Genomic DNA, 18,201 nt, shown 5'->3' with positions numbered 1-18,201 from the left:
ACGCGTGGCTGTGTTGGGAAGGGTGGTCAAGCGGGGGGAAAGAAAGGCTGAAAATGATGCCGCAAATTGCAATTGAATGAAGGGGAGCGAAAGGAGGTTTTGGTGGCGTCTGTGCAAGTACTGTGTATATACAGGCTAGTGGTGGTTATTTTCGTGCTGAGACACTGGAGCTGAGATGGTCGCCTGCGGCTCAGGGCCCTTAGTGTGGCACTGTGTGGCTGCTAGTCAGGAACCAATAGCTCGGACACGCCGTCGACAACTTATTTCATGTTTGCTTTCTTGCAGGAGTTCAAACACTGCCAATCTTACTCATGCACATTTCCAATCTCTTCGCATGAGGCCATCGGACTTGCATCCGCGAGGCTGGCCTACGAGCTTGATGATCCTTCGGCAATCCCGCTAGTCAGCGGGAAGCTTGTCGGATGGAACCCTTCAGGCCCCTCCACAGCACCTTCGCTGTCTGATTCCTATCAAAGATGATCTCAATTGGAGAAGCATTTGTTATTATGGTCGGAGAATATGTTCTCATTCGAAGTGAAGCGATCATATGTGATCGAGGCTTGTTTTCAAGCAAGTGAAAGGATATCTACAATATAAACCGTAACAAAGTCTAGAATCTCGGTGGTGTCGGCAGCACACTCGATATGCATTCAATCCATCTATCCTATGTGCTCCCGACTGTCGTAAAATCTAATTGTACCTACCGCGCCTCCTGTCCACTACGTAGCCGCTATTCTGGCTAGCAGCGGAAGCCGTGACAGTCACGGTGACTGGAGGTGGCGTAACGGTAACGGTGGCCGCGTTGGTGCGTTCGTTGCTCTCAGCATCCGCCGGAAGTGCCTCAGATGCATCGCCGGGAACGGTGGTGTGGTAGTGGTGATGGTTGTGGCGGCTCTTGCTCACCAAAGTCGTTGCGTTGGTTGGGAGGACCGTGGACTCCGGGCCGGCCGAGGACACAGGGATGGCTGTCGACTCGACTTCTTTGACGGTAGCAACAAGGCTAGAAACAGCACTGATGGCTTCGGAGCTGCGTGGCATGTCAGAAAAGGAATGCATGTTGAGTAGTCAGGAAGGCGACTTACGCAGCGGATGAGACAACAGACGCGGCGGCGCTGGTGGCAGATGCGACAGCAGAAGTAGCATTACCAGCACCTGGAGCAGCAGCAGCAGTGCAGTCAGGTCCAGAAACAACTGTAGCCTCTCCAGGGCCAGCTTGAAGTGGGTTGCAGCCAGGGAGCTCCTCAACAACACCAGCCTCGTCGGCGAAGGCCGATTTAGCAGCACAAGTTGAGATGTCGGCATCGTCATTGACGTTCTCAGCGCCAAAGCACTCCCTCATCTGGTCGTCACCACATCCGCATCCGCAGTTGCAGTAACCATCGTCAGAGGTGGCCTTAGCGAGGACACCCTTTGCCCAACCGTTCCGGAAATCAGCGTGGAATCCGTGACCGGTTGGATCACCTTGAGCGAGGACCCATGGGTTGTCGTTGGCGCTGTACTGTCCATCGAAGGCCTTCACGTCCCACCAGAACTCGATGAAGATGCTAGGGAAACGAGCAGCTTGGAAGCCTTCTGGGCAAGCATCAATCCCCGCGCCACCAGCAGTGGGGTAAGCCATGTGTGCGTTTGGGTTCTTTGGGTCGATGGTTTTTCCGTTCCAGCAGGCAGGGAAGGTGAGCTGGGTGGTCAAACCTTGTCCGCAAGATGTAAACCCAGTAGGGAAGCCCTTGGCAGTGATTCTCGAGTAGTCCTCGCCAATGCAAGTCCAGTCGATGCCAGCCTCGTTCTTCTCGTCCTCGGATCGCTTGAATGGGTCACCAGCCATCATGGCGAAATCCTCGGGAAACTCAGAGATGTTCTTTGCTTTGGCGTTATCGTTGTCGCCAAACTTGTAGTAGACCTTGAGGAAGGAGTTGGGCACAGGGTACATGCCAGTGCCGTTTCCGTTCCAGTAGAGAGCAGGGCGCCAGTACAAGCTCTTGTCGGGCTTGATGCGTGCAGTGGTGCAGTCAGAGCCCTGCAAGCTCTCGTAGGAGACATCGGCGCTAAGAGCATTCCCACCGTCAAAGTCGTGCATGTGGGGACTCTGTTGGCCAGGGAAGAGGGCGGGATCAAGTCTCTGCGAGCTCATGGCAGGGCCGTGACGATTGTAGAAACTGAAGTATGGCCCATTACAGTCAAAGGCGGAGGCAGTGGCAGCCAGAGCGGCCGTGACAGCGAATAGGTTGGAATGCATTGTATACGTTGTTTACTTGAGCGAAGTTATTGGGTAGAGAGCGGCAGGTTCAGGTCAGTCGGATAGGCCAAACACTGAAGGAAGAAATAAGTCTCAGACTTTTGCAATGAATGTGGGATGAAGAAAGAATGGATGGTACTCCAGTACCGGAAGCCAGAAAGCGAGAGAGACCGTGGGGTACACTGGACCCCGGGGCGTAGACATTGTATTTGTACGTCGGAAGTCGTAGCTGCGGGTGCCCATGCGAGCGCAAGATCAGACATCTGGATTCGCTCAATGTCCACATGGAGGCGCGATGATGCCGGGTGCATACGAAATGCGGACTACATTTAATCAAAGGGGGGTCCGACGCTCCTCCCCGTGGCGTCCTGCCCACTCTGGCAGCTGTGGCTTGCGTGGGTGGCAGCGTTGGGGTCGGAAACAGAGAGATGAGAGGCAGTAGGACGAATCAGCTGCGGCGTGGGTGCAGAATTGTGGAGAGCTTTGAAACGCGCTGTGCAAACGGATGGCGCTGGGATCGCCCGCGGGTTGGACCTGTTCTGCTAAACGGATCGCTCGTCGCTAACTTTGACGCTGCACTTCTGCAGGGGCTTCATGTTTGCTCTTCGTTGTTCCGAAGGCCGGCTGTTCCTGCATTGGCCCCGTGCTTGTACTCGCTGTAATCACTCCTGGCTCCATCATCAGCAAGCCGGGCATCCTACACTCGAGCCAGCTGCAACCGTAAACGAACGCCGTAAGTGCTGTTCCCATGTGCGATCCGAAAGCTTAGCTCTGGTGGTGGATGACGAGCCATAGCCGATACTGTAGACGTTGTGCAAACTTGATCTACCCGAAGCTAGAGTGGAGCGACATGTGCGTGCCTGTCGATCAAAAATCCGAACATGCGTACTAGATGCACATCGATCCGAGTACATATCATGGCTGTGGCTCTGTCGGGTCCACGGCCCACTGCGCTCACGTGATCTGATACATCACGTGCTGTCCCAGATCCCCAGGTCTGTTCGGGATTTACTGATGAAATGGAGTTTGCATTCCTCAGGCCTCCATCAAGGAGCCTTCGTTCCCCCGTCACAACCATCACTCGCCGGCCCGAATCCTATTGCAGCGGCTACACCCTAAGACCCATCCAGCCATGCGCGCAGGCTGAGAAGCAGAACCCTTCTCTCCTGGTACTGCGCAGCCGAGCTTTGCGCTGCAGGGATTCCGGTACCTGTCTTGCGTCATACGCTCCATCACGCCTGGTTCGGATTCGTGGAGAGGCTTCAGGCGTGGTTCTCTCTATATGAAAATGTGTGATCACCACATTGCATTATCCCGGCTGTCGTCTCTCGGAGACTACACTTATCCGTCCACCCGAGCATGCTCTGTGCGACTGGGCGTTCCCGCCATGGGCCACCAATAACCAGCGCAGTATATGGGATAGCCTACATCTTGCGACGCAGCTGTTGCTGTCATAAGTGGCACCTGCGGTGTTACTCGCCAGCGCATCGCAAGACGATTCGATTATCAACTCGCAATATATCTAACCGGACAACAGCACCGCATGTCGACCACGAGGAAAACCTCCCACAGATAGAACTACGCACATGTGATCCCAGCTTTGCGAACAGAAGTTTGTGGTCTCGGAAGCCAGAGCGTAGGTCGACCAAGTCCCACGACGACAATCTGCCTTCCCGAATCATGTGTGCAAGCGAGACGCCTGAAGGTCTAACAAGGCTCGTATCACGTTGCACCCCTGAGGTTATGCTCCAGAACTAGATTTTAGGTCCTGTCCCTCTGCAATAAGCAGCAGCCATCGTCGACATCTGGAAGCCGGAAAAATCCACGTCAACTCGTATGCTGGTGTTAAACCGGACCATGCCACTATAGTTCGGAATGCAAGACTTTAATCAGATGGCTAGTGTCCTCTTCACATATTATAGTGTCCACGTGAACCGGTAGCTCTCGCTTGTCAACCGGGGTCATCACTACCTTGCTGCCGTCGTTTAATATACAGACCCTTGTATATTGCGGGGGAAAGCCAGGCGCGGATAGCCGGACAGCGTGGGCCGGGATCAATACCCACACGAATGTGGTGCCACCCGAGCTATTATATGAGGCTGCCCGCGCGCGCAACCGCGCGCTGTGCGTTTCGCGGTTATCGGTCGAGACCACCTCGCTGTCAAGATGCCCAGGTATCCTCTCCAAGATACTTGCCTGGCTGTGATTACTTTCACGCCAGTACTGGCCACGATTTTCGTCGCACTCAGGCTATACACAAGACGAAAGCTCAATCTACGACTAGGATGGGGTGAGTGGACTGCGACATCTCACCTCGCAGTGCTAACGGTGTTCCATAGATGACTGGCTAATCGTCTTCCCCACCATACTATCTCTCGCCCTCATTGGGCCCTCCTATAGGCGTCAGTAGCATTGCAGTCTCGATTGCACATCCCTCTGACATCTTTGCAGATGTGAAGATGTGGCACGTAGGCATACATATATGGGAGATTCCACCAAACGATATCGAGCCCAATTATGACGAATATCATCAAGTGCGCATTCCCCAGCCGTATCAAATCATATGTCTAATTGCTCCAGGTCCTGCTCGCATTCAACCTCCTCAACATACCTATCCTGCCGCTCGTGAAAGCTTCTATCATTCTCCTCCTCTTACGAGCTGGGTCAGTCATCGAATGGATGAAGAAGACTCTATACGGCATACTCATAGTTACCGTCGGAAGCGCGCTGATCCCGTGGTGTCTGTACATCTTCATCTGCCCGCCGCAGACGGGGAACACATGGAAACCGCGAACTTTTGGGGGACTACACTGCATGGGCCGACATCGGATGGGCGAGATGCTAATCTGGGTTACATGCGCGAATCTCCTTACGGATCTTCTGATTTTTCCAATTCCCTTCATCATTGTTCGCCGCATGATGAGTGCGAGACTACGATCACGGCTAGTGGTGCTGGCGGTCTTCACCTCGAGCTTAGCGTGAGTTACTGCCGACCCATCTTCAAACGTCTCTCTCTAATACAAAATCAGTGTCACGGGAATTGGCGCAGCCAAGATCTATCTTACGTATCGCGACCGACTGTTTACTTCGTTCAAGACCGACTGGACCTACCCGATTGACTATTGCATTAGCCACATCGAGAATAACGTCGCCATTATTGTGGCTAACATTCCGATTTTGCGCGGTCTCGTTACACGATGGGTTTTCAACTTTAAGACCAAAGCCACACCCATGGAGCGTGAGTTTCGGAGTGAATGGCAATGGAGCAACTCGAACTCATCTACGGTTACCCATGTGGCAAGTCGGAAGCGGAGGTTCCTCAACAAGATCATACCTTGTCTTACGGATGACTTCTCTTCCTCGCTCGCCCGCTCAGGCGACTTCTTCGACTCGGGAAATCAGGGCCGCCTCAAACCTGCGGTTCTACGAAAGAAGACTCGGTCTTTTAAACCCAGATCCCGTAAGCCAAGTCGCAGGAACAGTGTTGATAGATACGAAAAAGCCGATTGTCTTGAGAAGGGCGACGTTCTAGAGACAGTGACGACTATTGGAAGTTTAGGGAGCGCACCGACGCTAGTGGACATTCACAAAGAGATCGAATGGAGATTGAGTGAAGCAACCATGGTGTCTAGCCCGAGGCGACCCGAAGAGGCTACGTTCATGTCTAGCACAAGGCGTAACTCAGAGACAGCGCTCATGTCGAGCCCCAGACGGGTTTCGGGCGCGACACTGAGTCCAGTGCTTAGTCCGATTATACCTTTGAGCCCGGTGCTGCTTAGGGAAGAGGAGGATGAGGACGAGATTCTAAGATACCCATGATTTACTTTTCAGCATAGCATAACATAACATAGCGTAGCATAGCGTAGCATATAAATCACGAAGCTTTCATGAACGTGCTCAGGGTTTCCGCGCACACACGGTCGTTAGAGAAGATTGCAGTATTGTCTTAGAGAAGTTCTGTTATAAATGGCCGAAACATCGGTCCAATGTCGTATTCTCAAGCTCCATGCATGATCGTTGAGCATGCCTCCTGCACCCCAGAGTCCATCTTTCGTCTCGCATGGCAGCACAGTCTCCCTCAAGCACTCAGACCACCTCACGCTCCTTGCCGGCGCTCAGGCCCGTCGGCCGAGCGCTGGTGGCGTTAGCGCCAGTTGACCGGTTAAGCAGCAGTATCACGTGTAGTACGACAGCTACGGACAGATTCAATTCAGCATGGCTTCCGTGCTCAACTGTCGACGGACGCTAGGCTAGCAGGTATTGATGCTGGTGATTAGGAGTAACTGGGTTGCTTCACTTAGTTTAAGGGATGTGTCGAGCTTCTGTAAGTACATCTGTAGGTTAAGAAAGCACGAGAGAATGTTGTTGAGCTTCCCTATCATTGGCTCGAAGGACCTGTCACGAAAATTAGTGATAACGAAGATCTCGGTGTACATATGCCACTATGGGCCACCTCGGGCAGTTAATAGCAAATGACCTTTGCTAACTATGCTGCGACCAAAGGCAACCGTTTTAGCCTTGGTGTGGGTGAGAATCTGTGATACAGGGGAGAGCAAGCTTCCGTGAAGCTCCTTCGTCGTAATGGTGGCCCTGCAGTAGAGGCCCTCGGCAGCTGTGCACCGCTGCGCGTGACATGCAAAGATTCTGGGGATCGAGGGGTCGATTAAACTCCAGGTGAAATTCGATCCGGCAAGCTAATCTCTGCGGCGCGGCTCGGTATCGATAGCTCTTCCGTACGCTACTCTTTACAGTGCTGCTTCTTCGTTTACGCAATCCATGCGTTGTGCTACACCATAGCGCAAATGCTGTGGGAACAGGTTTCAAGATAATGAGGGGCAACTTGAACTTTCGGAGTGGCCGGCTTGTGATTCTGGGATTCTGGGATTCTGGGGTTCTAATTGCAACTTACCCCGCGGTAAATATGGATAAAGTAGCGAAAGATCCCTGATATTGTGGATCCCGACCCCAGCCACACAATTTTGTACATTCAGGCAGTTAATATCCCTGTCCATAGTGTTCCTAGCCGATGAATAACTGAGGTTTATTTGCTCCTTCGAGAAGCAATGCTGGGATGTAGGACACGCGTGGCCTAGATGCGAACGATGGCGTGGTCAATTGCTAGGCAAGGCGAGAGGCGGTAAAAATCTTCCGACAGCTTGTGAGCGATCACGAATGATGACGGGCATGTAGTTGATGCAGGCACGCGGAGTCGCAGAAGGGGAAATCCTCCGCCCTCAGGTGGGGGCAATCGTATCGATTTGACAAGCCATAGACGACGCCAGAGCCCCAATTCCCTGAAAAATTGTCATTCAGAAATCCTTTCGCCTCACGCCATCACAAGCCGTAAGGAACGGAGGCTGAAGTGAATGCTGCCTCGTAAGAAATGATGCCCAAAACGATACTCGATGCGGTGCGGAGCAAGCCTCCAGATGCAGAAAGGAAACATGACAGCCCATCATGAGCGACACGGAACGCCATCAAACCCTCTCCAGACCGCGTGGCAACGTGGACGAGCATCTCAAAATTCACTTCGCAACCCAATAACCTTTTGATAATTGTGCTACAAGAGAGAGGACAGAGACGTTTCAACATAAATCGGTGTGGAAAAGGTGATTTACCGCCTGTGCACACGTAGGGTGGAGATGGCGCATGATTCGTCCGTAGTGAGGCCTGTGCAACGGTGGTGCATCCGAAGGTAGATGCCCTAGCCGGCCATAGGCGGGTTTTGTGAGAAGATTATCCATGCATGAAATAGACGGATGGCGCGGTATCGTCTGATCTGGGGTCCCTAGCCGAAGGTGTGGGCGACGGAGGGTAGAATTGGGGGGTTCGTGTCGACCGTGAATGGCAGAGTGGACTCACACCAATAGCATGCCGGCGGCGACGACTACCGGGAGGATGCTGAATGAAGGCGACAAAGTTTTCGCCGATGAGGTGTCACCCGAAATGAGCTGCTTCTCGTCGCTGCGAGTGCATTGTGTTATGGATGTGAGCTCGGTTGGGCAAGGGACGCGTGTGAAGTTCGCGCTGTAGGATGTTAGACAACACCTTGTATCTAGGTATGCTTATTTACGTGGGGAAGCCTGCGTCCTCGTACCAATCGAAGCGCCATTGGCAACCTTTCTGTAGAGCTTCCGGTAGCTTCTTGCAGTCATCCTTGGAACTGACACCAGTGTTGTCGGTACCGAAGACGGTTTGATCCACACCGTACTGGCGGGCGCAGGCGTCATGTGAGGTTGTGTTGCCACCAGGCACCTGCCGGAAATGAGCGACGCAAATTACGTTTGATCGGATTGACTTACTGCCAAGGAAAACCGGTTGGCGGTATTGATATCATAGGCAGTGTTTGAGGCCTGGACGATCATGGTCTTTCCTCTGAGCGGATCGCTGGTGAAGTCCATCCGGTAGCATGCGCAGCACCATGCGTCTTCAATCTTGCCACCAGTGAGGCCTGGCATGATGAAGACGCCTGCGAAACCATAGGAGAAAGTGTCGTTGATGGCCCATGGCTGTTGGTTAGAACAGAGATATGCAGAGCCACCATTGCATCCGGTACCAGCCTCGATGTCGGTAGGCTTGTCATCGATGCTGCATGATAGCACAGGTCGGTCGAATGGGGCTTTCTCTTTCCAGCCGCACGAAGGTTTGCAGCAGTCCCAGAACCTTGTTGTGACGGCCTCTCCCGAGATATTCAGGCTCGCAGACCTGGCGTGAAGAGCGAACAAGATCAACAAAGCAAAGATGTCGCGAAGACAAAGAGCCGTCATTGCGTGATGGGAAGTCTGATGCGGGCGGGAAGATTCTGGGGCATCATTTATTAGCAAGGGAATGCGACAGTGCCCGAGAGATCTAGTCGATCTACACTAGAGACGGATGGGTTATATAAGAACCGGTCGCAGGGAGTAATTAATGTGGTCCTGCTATGGCAATGCTAGGCCGAGAACATCGCTCACCTGCTCGGTGTGAGCATAGCGCATCGCCACGCAGGGATCAGCAAGGCCTTCACCACCACAGTAACGAGATTTGATACCGGTAGCATTTGACTTCGGCCGCGAACCCTACTGCCTTCGGCCTTGCCCAGACCAGTGCACCACCTTCTCCGCAACCGAAAGCCGCACTGTAGTATTGACCAACACCTTTAGCCAGCCCCCATTTTACACCAGCTTACCTGCTGCTTCTGGGGGTCCTCGTTTACGGTGCGTAGTTTTCTCTTATGCCTCAAATCTCGGCTATTTATCGTTCAACCAGTAAACCGCGCCGCTGCGTCTGCTCGCGCAGCTTGGACTGTTGTACAATGCACCAAGGTCACATTACAAGGGCTCTCGCGCGTTTGGCGGTCTCCTTCGGGGCCTTATTGGTAAGGACATCCTTGTTTCCCCGCATTCTCGACAAGAAAAAAGCGCCGATGTAGCTAGGTGACATCCTACTGGAACAGAACCAAGACGCATGTCCAAGAAAGCTTCAGAAGAAATTCATCCGTAGCGTTCCACGCAGAGGCTCCAGAATGGAACGTCCAACGATGCTAGCGAAAGCGACAATTCCTATGTCTACTACTAACAAAGTACGAATGTGGCATTACCGACAATGATAGCGCGGTGCCTAAGCAAAACTTCCTGATCGAAGCTTCCCTTCGAAGCAGCCGCTCTGGCAAGCAGCAGAACATCGCCAGAAGATTTCGTTATCCGCGAAGTATGTTCCCTTTAGCTATGCGCCTCGTAGCTCCTACATGTGCATATTGAACGCTGAATGGTGACACTATGGCAGGCGTAGCCTCGACAGTCATTCGATCGGATAGCTAGGCTTTTTCACTGTTCCCAGCTTGGCTAAGCGTGCCATGTCAGCACCCTGCGTCGGCACCTGCACCGCGACCTTTCCACATTCACATTCGACCTACTCTTTGTCATCCATTTTCTTGGGCCCCATCGACTACAGCAGTCACACCCTTTACTGCTCACGGACATGAAGAAGTAGGCTCCACCTAGGTTCGCCCGCTTGCCAGGTCCTTTAACGACGAGCCCTTTGTATGGGTCAACTGGTAATGACTATTAGAACAGTGACTATGCGATTATTTAAACGAGACTATCCAGCAATGTATTATGCCCTGCGATTGGTAGATATAACGCTTGAAGTACTGCAAGTGTACTGTACAAAGTCCAAGAAGCCATTATCTGTAACAGACCTCTTCTCGCCTACAGGATATGAACTACAAACCTTGAACCTCTCTGTCATCCTGAGCTGCCAGTGTAAATAACAGCTTGTCTCGTACATACACTTTCAAGCCCACCCACACTTTTAGCTTCAGAAGAAGGCATTCTCGTCCAGAACGCTCATGACCAGCTGATTTCCATAGAACCATTCCCCTAACCAACCTTCCTCATGTCTAACTTCTAGTGGCGTAGTTACACCTATACGACTTGTTCTCTGCCCAGCAAGGTCGAGGCTAGGAAAGATATCTGAACCGAGCCCAAGTAAATCGCCCTCCACGGGACCAGTGTTGAAGTCTAAGAACAATCGCGCAGCTTTGCAAAGAATGTTGTAGAGATGATGAGGCTCTGTTATCGAATTTGACTTTGCTAAACCTGATGGCTCTAGCGATGCTGCAAACCGCTCCAAATATTCTATTTCAGACGTATTCATCAATTGAATGGCATGAGTGAGTAGAATACTGAATGGCGGGAATGGGCAGTGGACGATGGCCCTGTGACACTTCACTGTGAGTCTGACGACATGCAGTAGATGAAGAAGCTTGCAATCACCAATGAAACGATATCACGACTTACCAATGGACGTATCTAGCCAACATCAATGGCTCGTTCCGGCAGCTCCGTACGGTAACAATGCATTCCTCATGTGCGCGAAGAGCTTCGCGCGCAACCTTGAGACATTCGTCAGAGATGCTGCACAAGGCCCCTGCCGGTGCAGGAACAGCACGGAGCACCAGAGTGAGCAAAGAGTATTGACAGATTAGTTCGCATTGCATATAGACTGCTCCTACTGGGTCCGAACTGTCGTCAGCGAGGTTGTCGGCACTTTTCTATGGTCTGACATTAGTGACGAAGAGTCGTGATCCAAGGGAGAACGCACCAAAATTGCAGCGCGCGTATCGATGATGCACTGGTGCAGTTCTGTAGCAAGGGATTCTGCGATGTATGCGCGCTCGGTATCTTCACGCATCAGGCCTTTCGGGCTATACAGCTCATCGTAGGCCCGTCCCTGGATCCTAGCTGTCCTGATGCCCGGGTCATCAGGCATTGGCAACAAGGAAATATCTTCGTCACGTATCGTAGAAGATCGTCCGAGCCGGAGCGATATGCCTTTATCTAGTCGGTAGACTGCCCAGAAGAGATTATTTTGAGCGAGCAATGAAAACCTATCTCGCTCACGGTAGAGCTGGTGGCGGTTATAACCGAGCGTTACGCAATGATTCGAGGCAGCAGAGATGAATGTCCAAGCTTGCATGACTTTCGAATCTTCGACCGCGTTATACGCCTACTTCAGTCAACATGTTGCCATATGTTTCTAACTTTGAATGTTACCCCTAGTGTAAGTGTCGCCACGACATCCATTGATGAGGGGCTTAACAAAGGAAGCCGCGACAGCGCGGTAGTGAGATTACGCCGACAAAGCCGCGAATGCTCAGCGTAATCTAGTCGCCCTGACACAACAACGTGTTCGAAAAAGACGTAGGATAGAAACCCGTTGGCAAGTATGAAGTCAATTTCGGAATATTCATGAACTGAAAAATATACGTTCTGGCAGATGTTAGTAAACCTGTCAAGGGGAAGTATGTTTGCAAGCCAACTGATTCTAGCGTTAGAGGCATGTTCTGCTGCTGGTCAGTACGTGGATTTCGGCCGTAAGTACAAGCCGAACCTTTCGCCCATCTCAGAACGATCACAACTGATTCTTGTGGCGGCATGGAGGTGTCAACGCGTGGTGCAGTCGCTTCTTCTTGTGAAGATCGCATGCTCAGAGCTCGGGGAGGGGCCTCGAGTGTATGCAATAGCTTCTGCAACGATAGAAGGACCTGGTTTGCTTCAGGATCAATTGATCGTGAGGCTCCGTCTCTCACAATAGCTTTGATGAAATCGATCATGTGCGATGAATGGCCCCATGCAATCTCATCGTCTGTTTCAGGGATCTGTTGTGTATCTTTGGGGAGCGATGCTGAGTTGTGCTGCATCCTTTGGAGCATTGGTAGGGTCTCAAGCTGAGCCCCGGGTCCGTTGAGTTGAAGAGCCTGCAGCAAGTATTTGATTCCATCGATATCTTCAGCGATGCCGTCAATCTTCTGCTCACTATAAGGTCAGGTTTGTGTTGTGGTATACCCAAGGCTAGAACAACGAGCATGCGGACCTACTATTTTGCAGATATCAATACTCTTTGTTTGGGGCTAGCAGAACTAGAGGCCACTGCGCTATGGGTGCAAGACAAACGTGCAGAAACACAGGGGGCACACGGAGAGCCGCGGTCGCAACCGACCTTACGGGTACGACACTGATCACACTGTTCCGTTTCGTGAGCCATCAACTGCAGCGGATTCGACCATACTTACTGAGCGTCGACCGACTCGAAACGTCCTTTCCTGGCGTTCCGCCGTATCTCCGCGCCTTTCCATGGTTGAATTGAGGCGGGCGTGCTTGTGAGACGGTTGCAGGTCGCGGCGCCCTCGACCAAATGAGGTGTGCTAGGCTTCGTAATCAGGATGAAGCTTCGGAGACTTTTGGCGGCTTCGACATCGTTGCGGAAACGCGCGCAATTCCGACGCTCCACGTCATTGGCTGAGGCATCTGTCCTTGACCCTTCCCGCTGACGGCGAATCATCCTCCCCGCAATCGCATGCAAATCCGCGCATCTACGCTGATGTCGAAAGACCATTCACCCGTTCGCACAAGTCCCACATGGCGTTGCACCCGTACTATAACTAACGTTGGGATCCCGTCCATCATGAAGTCAAGGCAGCGAACGACCACAGCAAAGCACCATGAACCGCGCTCCGGGCATCTTGATCACTGGCGCAGCAGGATATATGTTTGTGTTCTGCGTATTTGGCAAAGCGCCACTGACTGAAGTGTAGCGGCGGCTCCATTCTTGCCGACTTCCTGTCGCACACAAATCTGAGCGCAGCAGCAACTCTGAACGCCGTCGTCAGAACCGAGGAACAGGCCCAGGCGCTCTCCAAGCTTAGCGTCAATGTACTTCGGTTCGAGATCAATGATGAAGCAGCTGTGACGGCCGCGGTCGAGCAAAACGAAAGTGAGATCCCTGGGAGTCTTGTCATTGATCCCGCTAACACGCAATAGTTGATATCATTGTCCATGCAGCGAACTCTTCAGACCCTTTGCTCGTCATCAACTTGATTCAAGCACTTGGACGGCGCCGTGCGGCGACCGGAAAGCCTGTCTACTTCATACATGTGAGGTCTTCAGACATCAAGCTACTAGATATACTACTGAATATGACGAACAGTCATCAGTCACGACATTATTCTCGGAAGAGGCTGGGTGGCCGCATGGAATGCTTAAAGACACCGACTCGATCTACGAGAAGGAAAAAGAGCTTGGTGGAACTCATCCAGTCCGACAGGTCAGTGAGTCTACTTGTACAGTAATAGCAACAGCTGATGGAAGATACAGACCAACCTTGTAGCAGTTGAAAAAGCCGAAGAGTGCGACGTCACGAGCTTCATTATTGTGGTACCGAATGTTTGTATGTGGTCCCCGCAAGGCCATCGTGGTGCTATGTTAATCTAGATAGATGGAAGGGGCAATGGCGAATGCAGGAAAGTTTCCATCCTCATTCCAGCGCTCATTCAAGCCGGAATCAAACTGAAGAAAGTACACAAATTCGACACAGATGGTGTAAGTTCGACATCACCTGGGCATATACTTGTTCACGGGGCTCGATGACTGATCCGCGCAATCGATTATAGAGTCCTCCTGCGGCGCATATCTCAGATATTGTCGCGCTATACGGTATTCTGGTGGATAGGATACTGCGAAACCAAGACGTTCCCAACGGCAAGAATGGCTACTATTTCGCGATGGCTCATAGAGCGCCGTGGTGGGCCTACATGCAAGCTATTGCCAATTCATTGTACGCACGTGGACTCGTAGTGGACCCGGAACTGGAGATCTGGCCGAGTGATGAGGAAGCCGCGGAGGCTTTGCATTTCCCAGCTCAATTCATTCGAGCCATGGGTACTGCCAGGTAAGAGCCCCTTCCACCACTTGACAACCCGTCTAACAGGCATTGCGAGTGGCGGCCTTGAACCCGTCAATTCTTACCGACTAGGATGGCAACCTTTGTGGAATGACGAGGCGTTCTTGGAAAGAGCAGACGAAGAAGTGCAGGCGGTATTGGACTTGGACACAATCCGGACCAGCTTGTTCGATCAACTCTTGCGTCCTGCTATGGACTAGTCGTAGGTCCAAGAGATACGACAATTTATCTAGCACACCGAAGTAGTCGCAATATTTTCTAGGGCAGACATAGCTTATCGGTGCTTTGTAAAATTTCTGCCCCCACCTTCCAATAGAACCAAAGCAGATAGCATTTTGAAGGTCCTATATAATATAGTGGACGAAGGGGCCAGGGCCATGTGATCAAGCTACTAGACGCCCTGTATCGTATCCGTCAGAAGAGCGAAAAGCCCCAACTCTTCCCTTCTAGAATGTGCTCTTCGGCAGATGCGCAGAAGCTGGAACGTGGTCCAAGGGGGTACTGAATGCGTTCGACTTATCCTAAATATCCAGTGGCCTAAAAGCAGAGGATTCTGTAAGAAGAGTAGACGTATACTCGATAGATGCCTTGGTCGAATTGTTGTTTGTAACGGCACATGGAGACTGGCCGGCTTATTGCTTACCTGATGAGCCTGGCGTGTGATAGTGGTTTCGGAGAGGTTCGTGTACAAGCGACACCCGGAGATCGACTTACGTTGCAAACTCTGCCAATCGGTGACGAGCTGATAGCATGTGCCGCCGCAGATTTGTTATGTTATAGAACACAGCATAGACTACGTAATGTGTCCACTCACTGTCTCCGTCCAACACAGTCCGGCCTACGTTACATGGACGTTTCATAAGATTACTTTGCAATACGTAATTCTATCACGGCTTGATGTAGCAAACGAGCTAGTGGAGATAAACTAAGGGAAACATCGATCTGGTACCTACCTCAGGGACCAATCTCTACGTTCGAAGACGCATGAGCTGAAAATGATCCCTTTACCAAGATATCGGTCTATCATTCTATCTCTCCGAGCTTACGTTCGATATGAGGTTTATAGATCGCATGCATCGGCTGAGTCAGCCCAAAGGGGAGCGGCAGAAAATGGCTGGCTGAACAAGAGACGTTCGTGCTTATCCAACAGCATACGTTCTCCTGGTCTCTAAGAAAGTGCACGAGCGCGGCAGATAGGCGGCCTGGGATGTAGCCGTTGATCTGTATGCGAACGGTCGTAGAGAGCCAGTCTTTGAAGAGAGGCTGGAACATGTCCCTCATCTGCTTTGGACCTTCACCGTAGTCGTTGCTGCTATACGCAGTGTGGGCATGTACGGTTCATGTATATGAGGTAGTCACACCGTTCCTAGCTCGCATGGTATACGCCCAACACTCGTTCTCGCGAGCCGAAGACGCGCGTGCATCGCTCTCACGAGGTTGTTAATCGACCTATACTTGTTAATCGATTCTGATGGTACATCACCAAACTAACGCTGAGCAAAGTGCCTCAGCCTTGGAGTAGGGTGGTCCTCATGCGGAAGGTGCTGATGTTGGAGGTTTACCATCGAGATCGCCAGTCTTGATAGCTTATATTTTTGGGCTCAAGCAAGTATAGCTGACTCTGGGTCAGCCTTGCGCTCGCCTCATGTCGATAACACGGCCAGGATCGTATTTCACGGGGCGATCGACGTTGGCAAAGGGTGCCGACTGTGTGACCAACTGCAGGGAGAGTCACACGAACAAGTCTCTATTGCATGTGAGCGAGACGGGGATACGTTGACCAGTGGACAACCATTGTTGGTGGTTGAAGGTACCTGTCGGACCTAGCCTTGCATGCTGCATATGGAGCATTTGCGCAACGTCATACAAGAAAGCTCGCTGCAGAGAAGCCCGAGACTTCCTGCCGATGTCGTCGATCTCGGTAGCGACGCTGTAGGGTCGCTTGCTCGCGTGGGTGGAAGCACCGGGTGATTGCATATCGCTGGTCCAGGGCTGCATCTGCGCTTTCTCGAAGGGTGGCTGGCAATGTGCCTAGATGACTATGGGATATTTCAGGCTTCGAACGCTGGGAAGAAGGGTCAAGACAACAAGTCATAGTACTCCAGATGCTCTATGATCTCATGAGCTGATTGCCAACTATCGCAGATCGCTGGTGCACCTGCGGAGGACATAATGTCAAGCATAGGACGCTGTGGGATGATGAGGAAGCGTACCTGCCGCGTGAATGTGTCGTCATAAGCTGGGCAACCTGCGAGCCCCCAAACCTCACTGCCAAAGGCCCCCGCAAGACGGCATCGCAGTCTGACACAGATTCTCTGGCGCCTGCTCTCATTGCCGGCTGATGCTCACTGCATGGCTGCTTGCATCATCGCCACATGAATGGTTACATCCTCCGGCCGTAGATTAGGTTTCCGATAGACTTCCGCATCCTTACGAGCAATCATTCGTACTCGAGTGCCCGTCAACGATGAAGGCCGCTCGCGCCGAGGTCATTCAATTTCGATGCCGACAAGGTCTTCACGGCGCTTCAGCACATGATCGCCCGGCATTATCCGGTTTTCGTAAGCACCATCCAATGTGAGATGTTATGGTCGTGACTCGACATCAGGGATTGTGCATCCAGTGTGGGTCCTGACCTCGATCCTCAAGACCCTTCGAACACCCTGCAGATCGTACTATACTACCGTCAATGCCGTGTGGTGCTGACGGTCGTATTGCAGCTAAGGAACAGGCCGCACAGGCGGAGAATGCGTGCCGTCCTGGAGTGCGTGATCCATCAGACTTGGGAAAGCGAACGCGGTTGACCGTTTGAGATTGCAGCGCGGTTATCGATGCACCTGTAATAGCACGGCGATGTCGGTCTCTTATTGGGTGTGGCCAGAGCTTTCATGTTTGAATTTCCATAGAGTCGGGTTTATCTCCGTCAGCAACCGAAGACGAAGCCACGGTCCAGTTGAAGATCATACATGGGACAGTGACATGGCATAGCGAGCGAGCATGTTCATGAGAATGTGACAGGCGTGCTTGGGTGCAACACACGCATGCATTCAATAATCGACGATGACATGCACCACGGTCCGAAGGGCCTGTCCTAGCCTAAACCTTTTGATTGGAGGTGCAAGGTCGAAATGCAGTATTTTGTGAGAAGGGGAAGGCGTCTAACGGGCTTCAAATCAAATTTGACGAGCGTGACGACGACCCGCAGATTATTTGCACGTGCTGTAATAGACAGTTTTGCCCAAGCAATCCTTGACCGAACATCTGCAGATCTTATTCCAATGATTCCTTAGACGCTAGGGTTCGAAAGACCGCCATTGTCCCTAGTGGTGGAAATGGCGCGCGAGATCGAAATGCCTGCAAAAGTCGTATGACGTTTGGGCGATTCGTAAAATAATGCGGCTTACCGCGCGGAGCGCCCTGGATGCCAGGAATTCAGATTGGTCTCATAGGCTCTGAAGGCTGATCGAGGGCGGTAGGACCATAGTTTTGGGAATCCGCCCACGCTTTCACTCTGGGAGCCACATCGAATTTCCTTCGCTACCAGGTAAATGCAGCTTGCTGGAGGATTGCTACGAGGCGACGCGGGAGCGTACCCATGTGGCTTTGAAGTGCAGACGGCTGGCAACCATGCCAAATGGAGTTTGAAGCTATACTAGCGACGCGATATCGTGAAGACTGAATAGCTCGTTAGGACATCAAGACCCTGATCAATACCCAAAGGGTACGCCAAGGCTGAACGGGTG

The 18,201-nt window shown here is 52.0% G+C and overlaps 5 protein-coding genes across 5 annotated transcripts; 2 read left to right on the top strand and 3 right to left on the bottom strand.

Moving 5' to 3' along the window:
* Positions 1-690: 690 nt before the first annotated feature.
* N0V89_004379 (uncharacterized protein) lies at positions 691-2,236 on the bottom strand (the record flags this gene model as incomplete). The annotated part of the gene is made up of 2 exons (XM_056213165.1): positions 691-1,027; positions 1,083-2,236. 2 exons carry the CDS (start codon positions 2,234-2,236, stop codon positions 691-693), a joined length of 1,491 nt encoding a protein of 496 aa, XP_056073473.1.
* A 2,166-nt stretch (positions 2,237-4,402) lies between these two features.
* On the top strand, positions 4,403-6,055 carry N0V89_004378 (uncharacterized protein; the record flags this gene model as incomplete). The annotated part of the gene is made up of 5 exons (XM_056213164.1): positions 4,403-4,526; positions 4,576-4,638; positions 4,688-4,770; positions 4,817-5,214; positions 5,266-6,055. 5 exons carry the CDS (start codon positions 4,403-4,405, stop codon positions 6,053-6,055), a joined length of 1,458 nt encoding a protein of 485 aa, XP_056073472.1.
* A 2,250-nt stretch (positions 6,056-8,305) lies between these two features.
* N0V89_004377 (uncharacterized protein) lies at positions 8,306-9,003 on the bottom strand (the record flags this gene model as incomplete). The annotated part of the gene is made up of 2 exons (XM_056213163.1): positions 8,306-8,491; positions 8,539-9,003. 2 exons carry the CDS (start codon positions 9,001-9,003, stop codon positions 8,306-8,308), a joined length of 651 nt encoding a protein of 216 aa, XP_056073471.1.
* Positions 9,004-10,534: 1,531 nt separating this feature from the next.
* N0V89_004376 (uncharacterized protein) lies at positions 10,535-12,854 on the bottom strand (the record flags this gene model as incomplete). Its single annotated transcript, XM_056213162.1, has 7 exons — positions 10,535-10,641; positions 10,696-10,843; positions 11,067-11,270; positions 11,321-11,725; positions 12,264-12,527; positions 12,719-12,742; positions 12,792-12,854. The coding sequence occupies 7 exons, from the start codon at positions 12,852-12,854 to the stop codon at positions 10,535-10,537; spliced, it is 1,215 nt and encodes a 404-aa protein (XP_056073470.1).
* Positions 12,855-13,220: 366 nt separating this feature from the next.
* On the top strand, positions 13,221-14,658 carry N0V89_004375 (uncharacterized protein; the record flags this gene model as incomplete). The annotated part of the gene is made up of 8 exons (XM_056213161.1): positions 13,221-13,267; positions 13,314-13,492; positions 13,540-13,652; positions 13,706-13,822; positions 13,873-13,945; positions 13,994-14,097; positions 14,169-14,446; positions 14,496-14,658. The coding sequence occupies 8 exons, from the start codon at positions 13,221-13,223 to the stop codon at positions 14,656-14,658; spliced, it is 1,074 nt and encodes a 357-aa protein (XP_056073469.1).
* Between the last annotated feature and the right edge of the window lie 3,543 nt (positions 14,659-18,201).

The sequence above is a fragment of the Didymosphaeria variabile genome (genome assembly GCF_027946475.1).
Source record: "Didymosphaeria variabile strain IMI 356815 chromosome Unknown scaffold_3, whole genome shotgun sequence".
NCBI lineage: Eukaryota > Fungi > Ascomycota > Dothideomycetes > Pleosporales > Didymosphaeriaceae > Didymosphaeria > Didymosphaeria variabile.
This window is presented reverse-complemented; position numbering and strand designations above follow the sequence as displayed.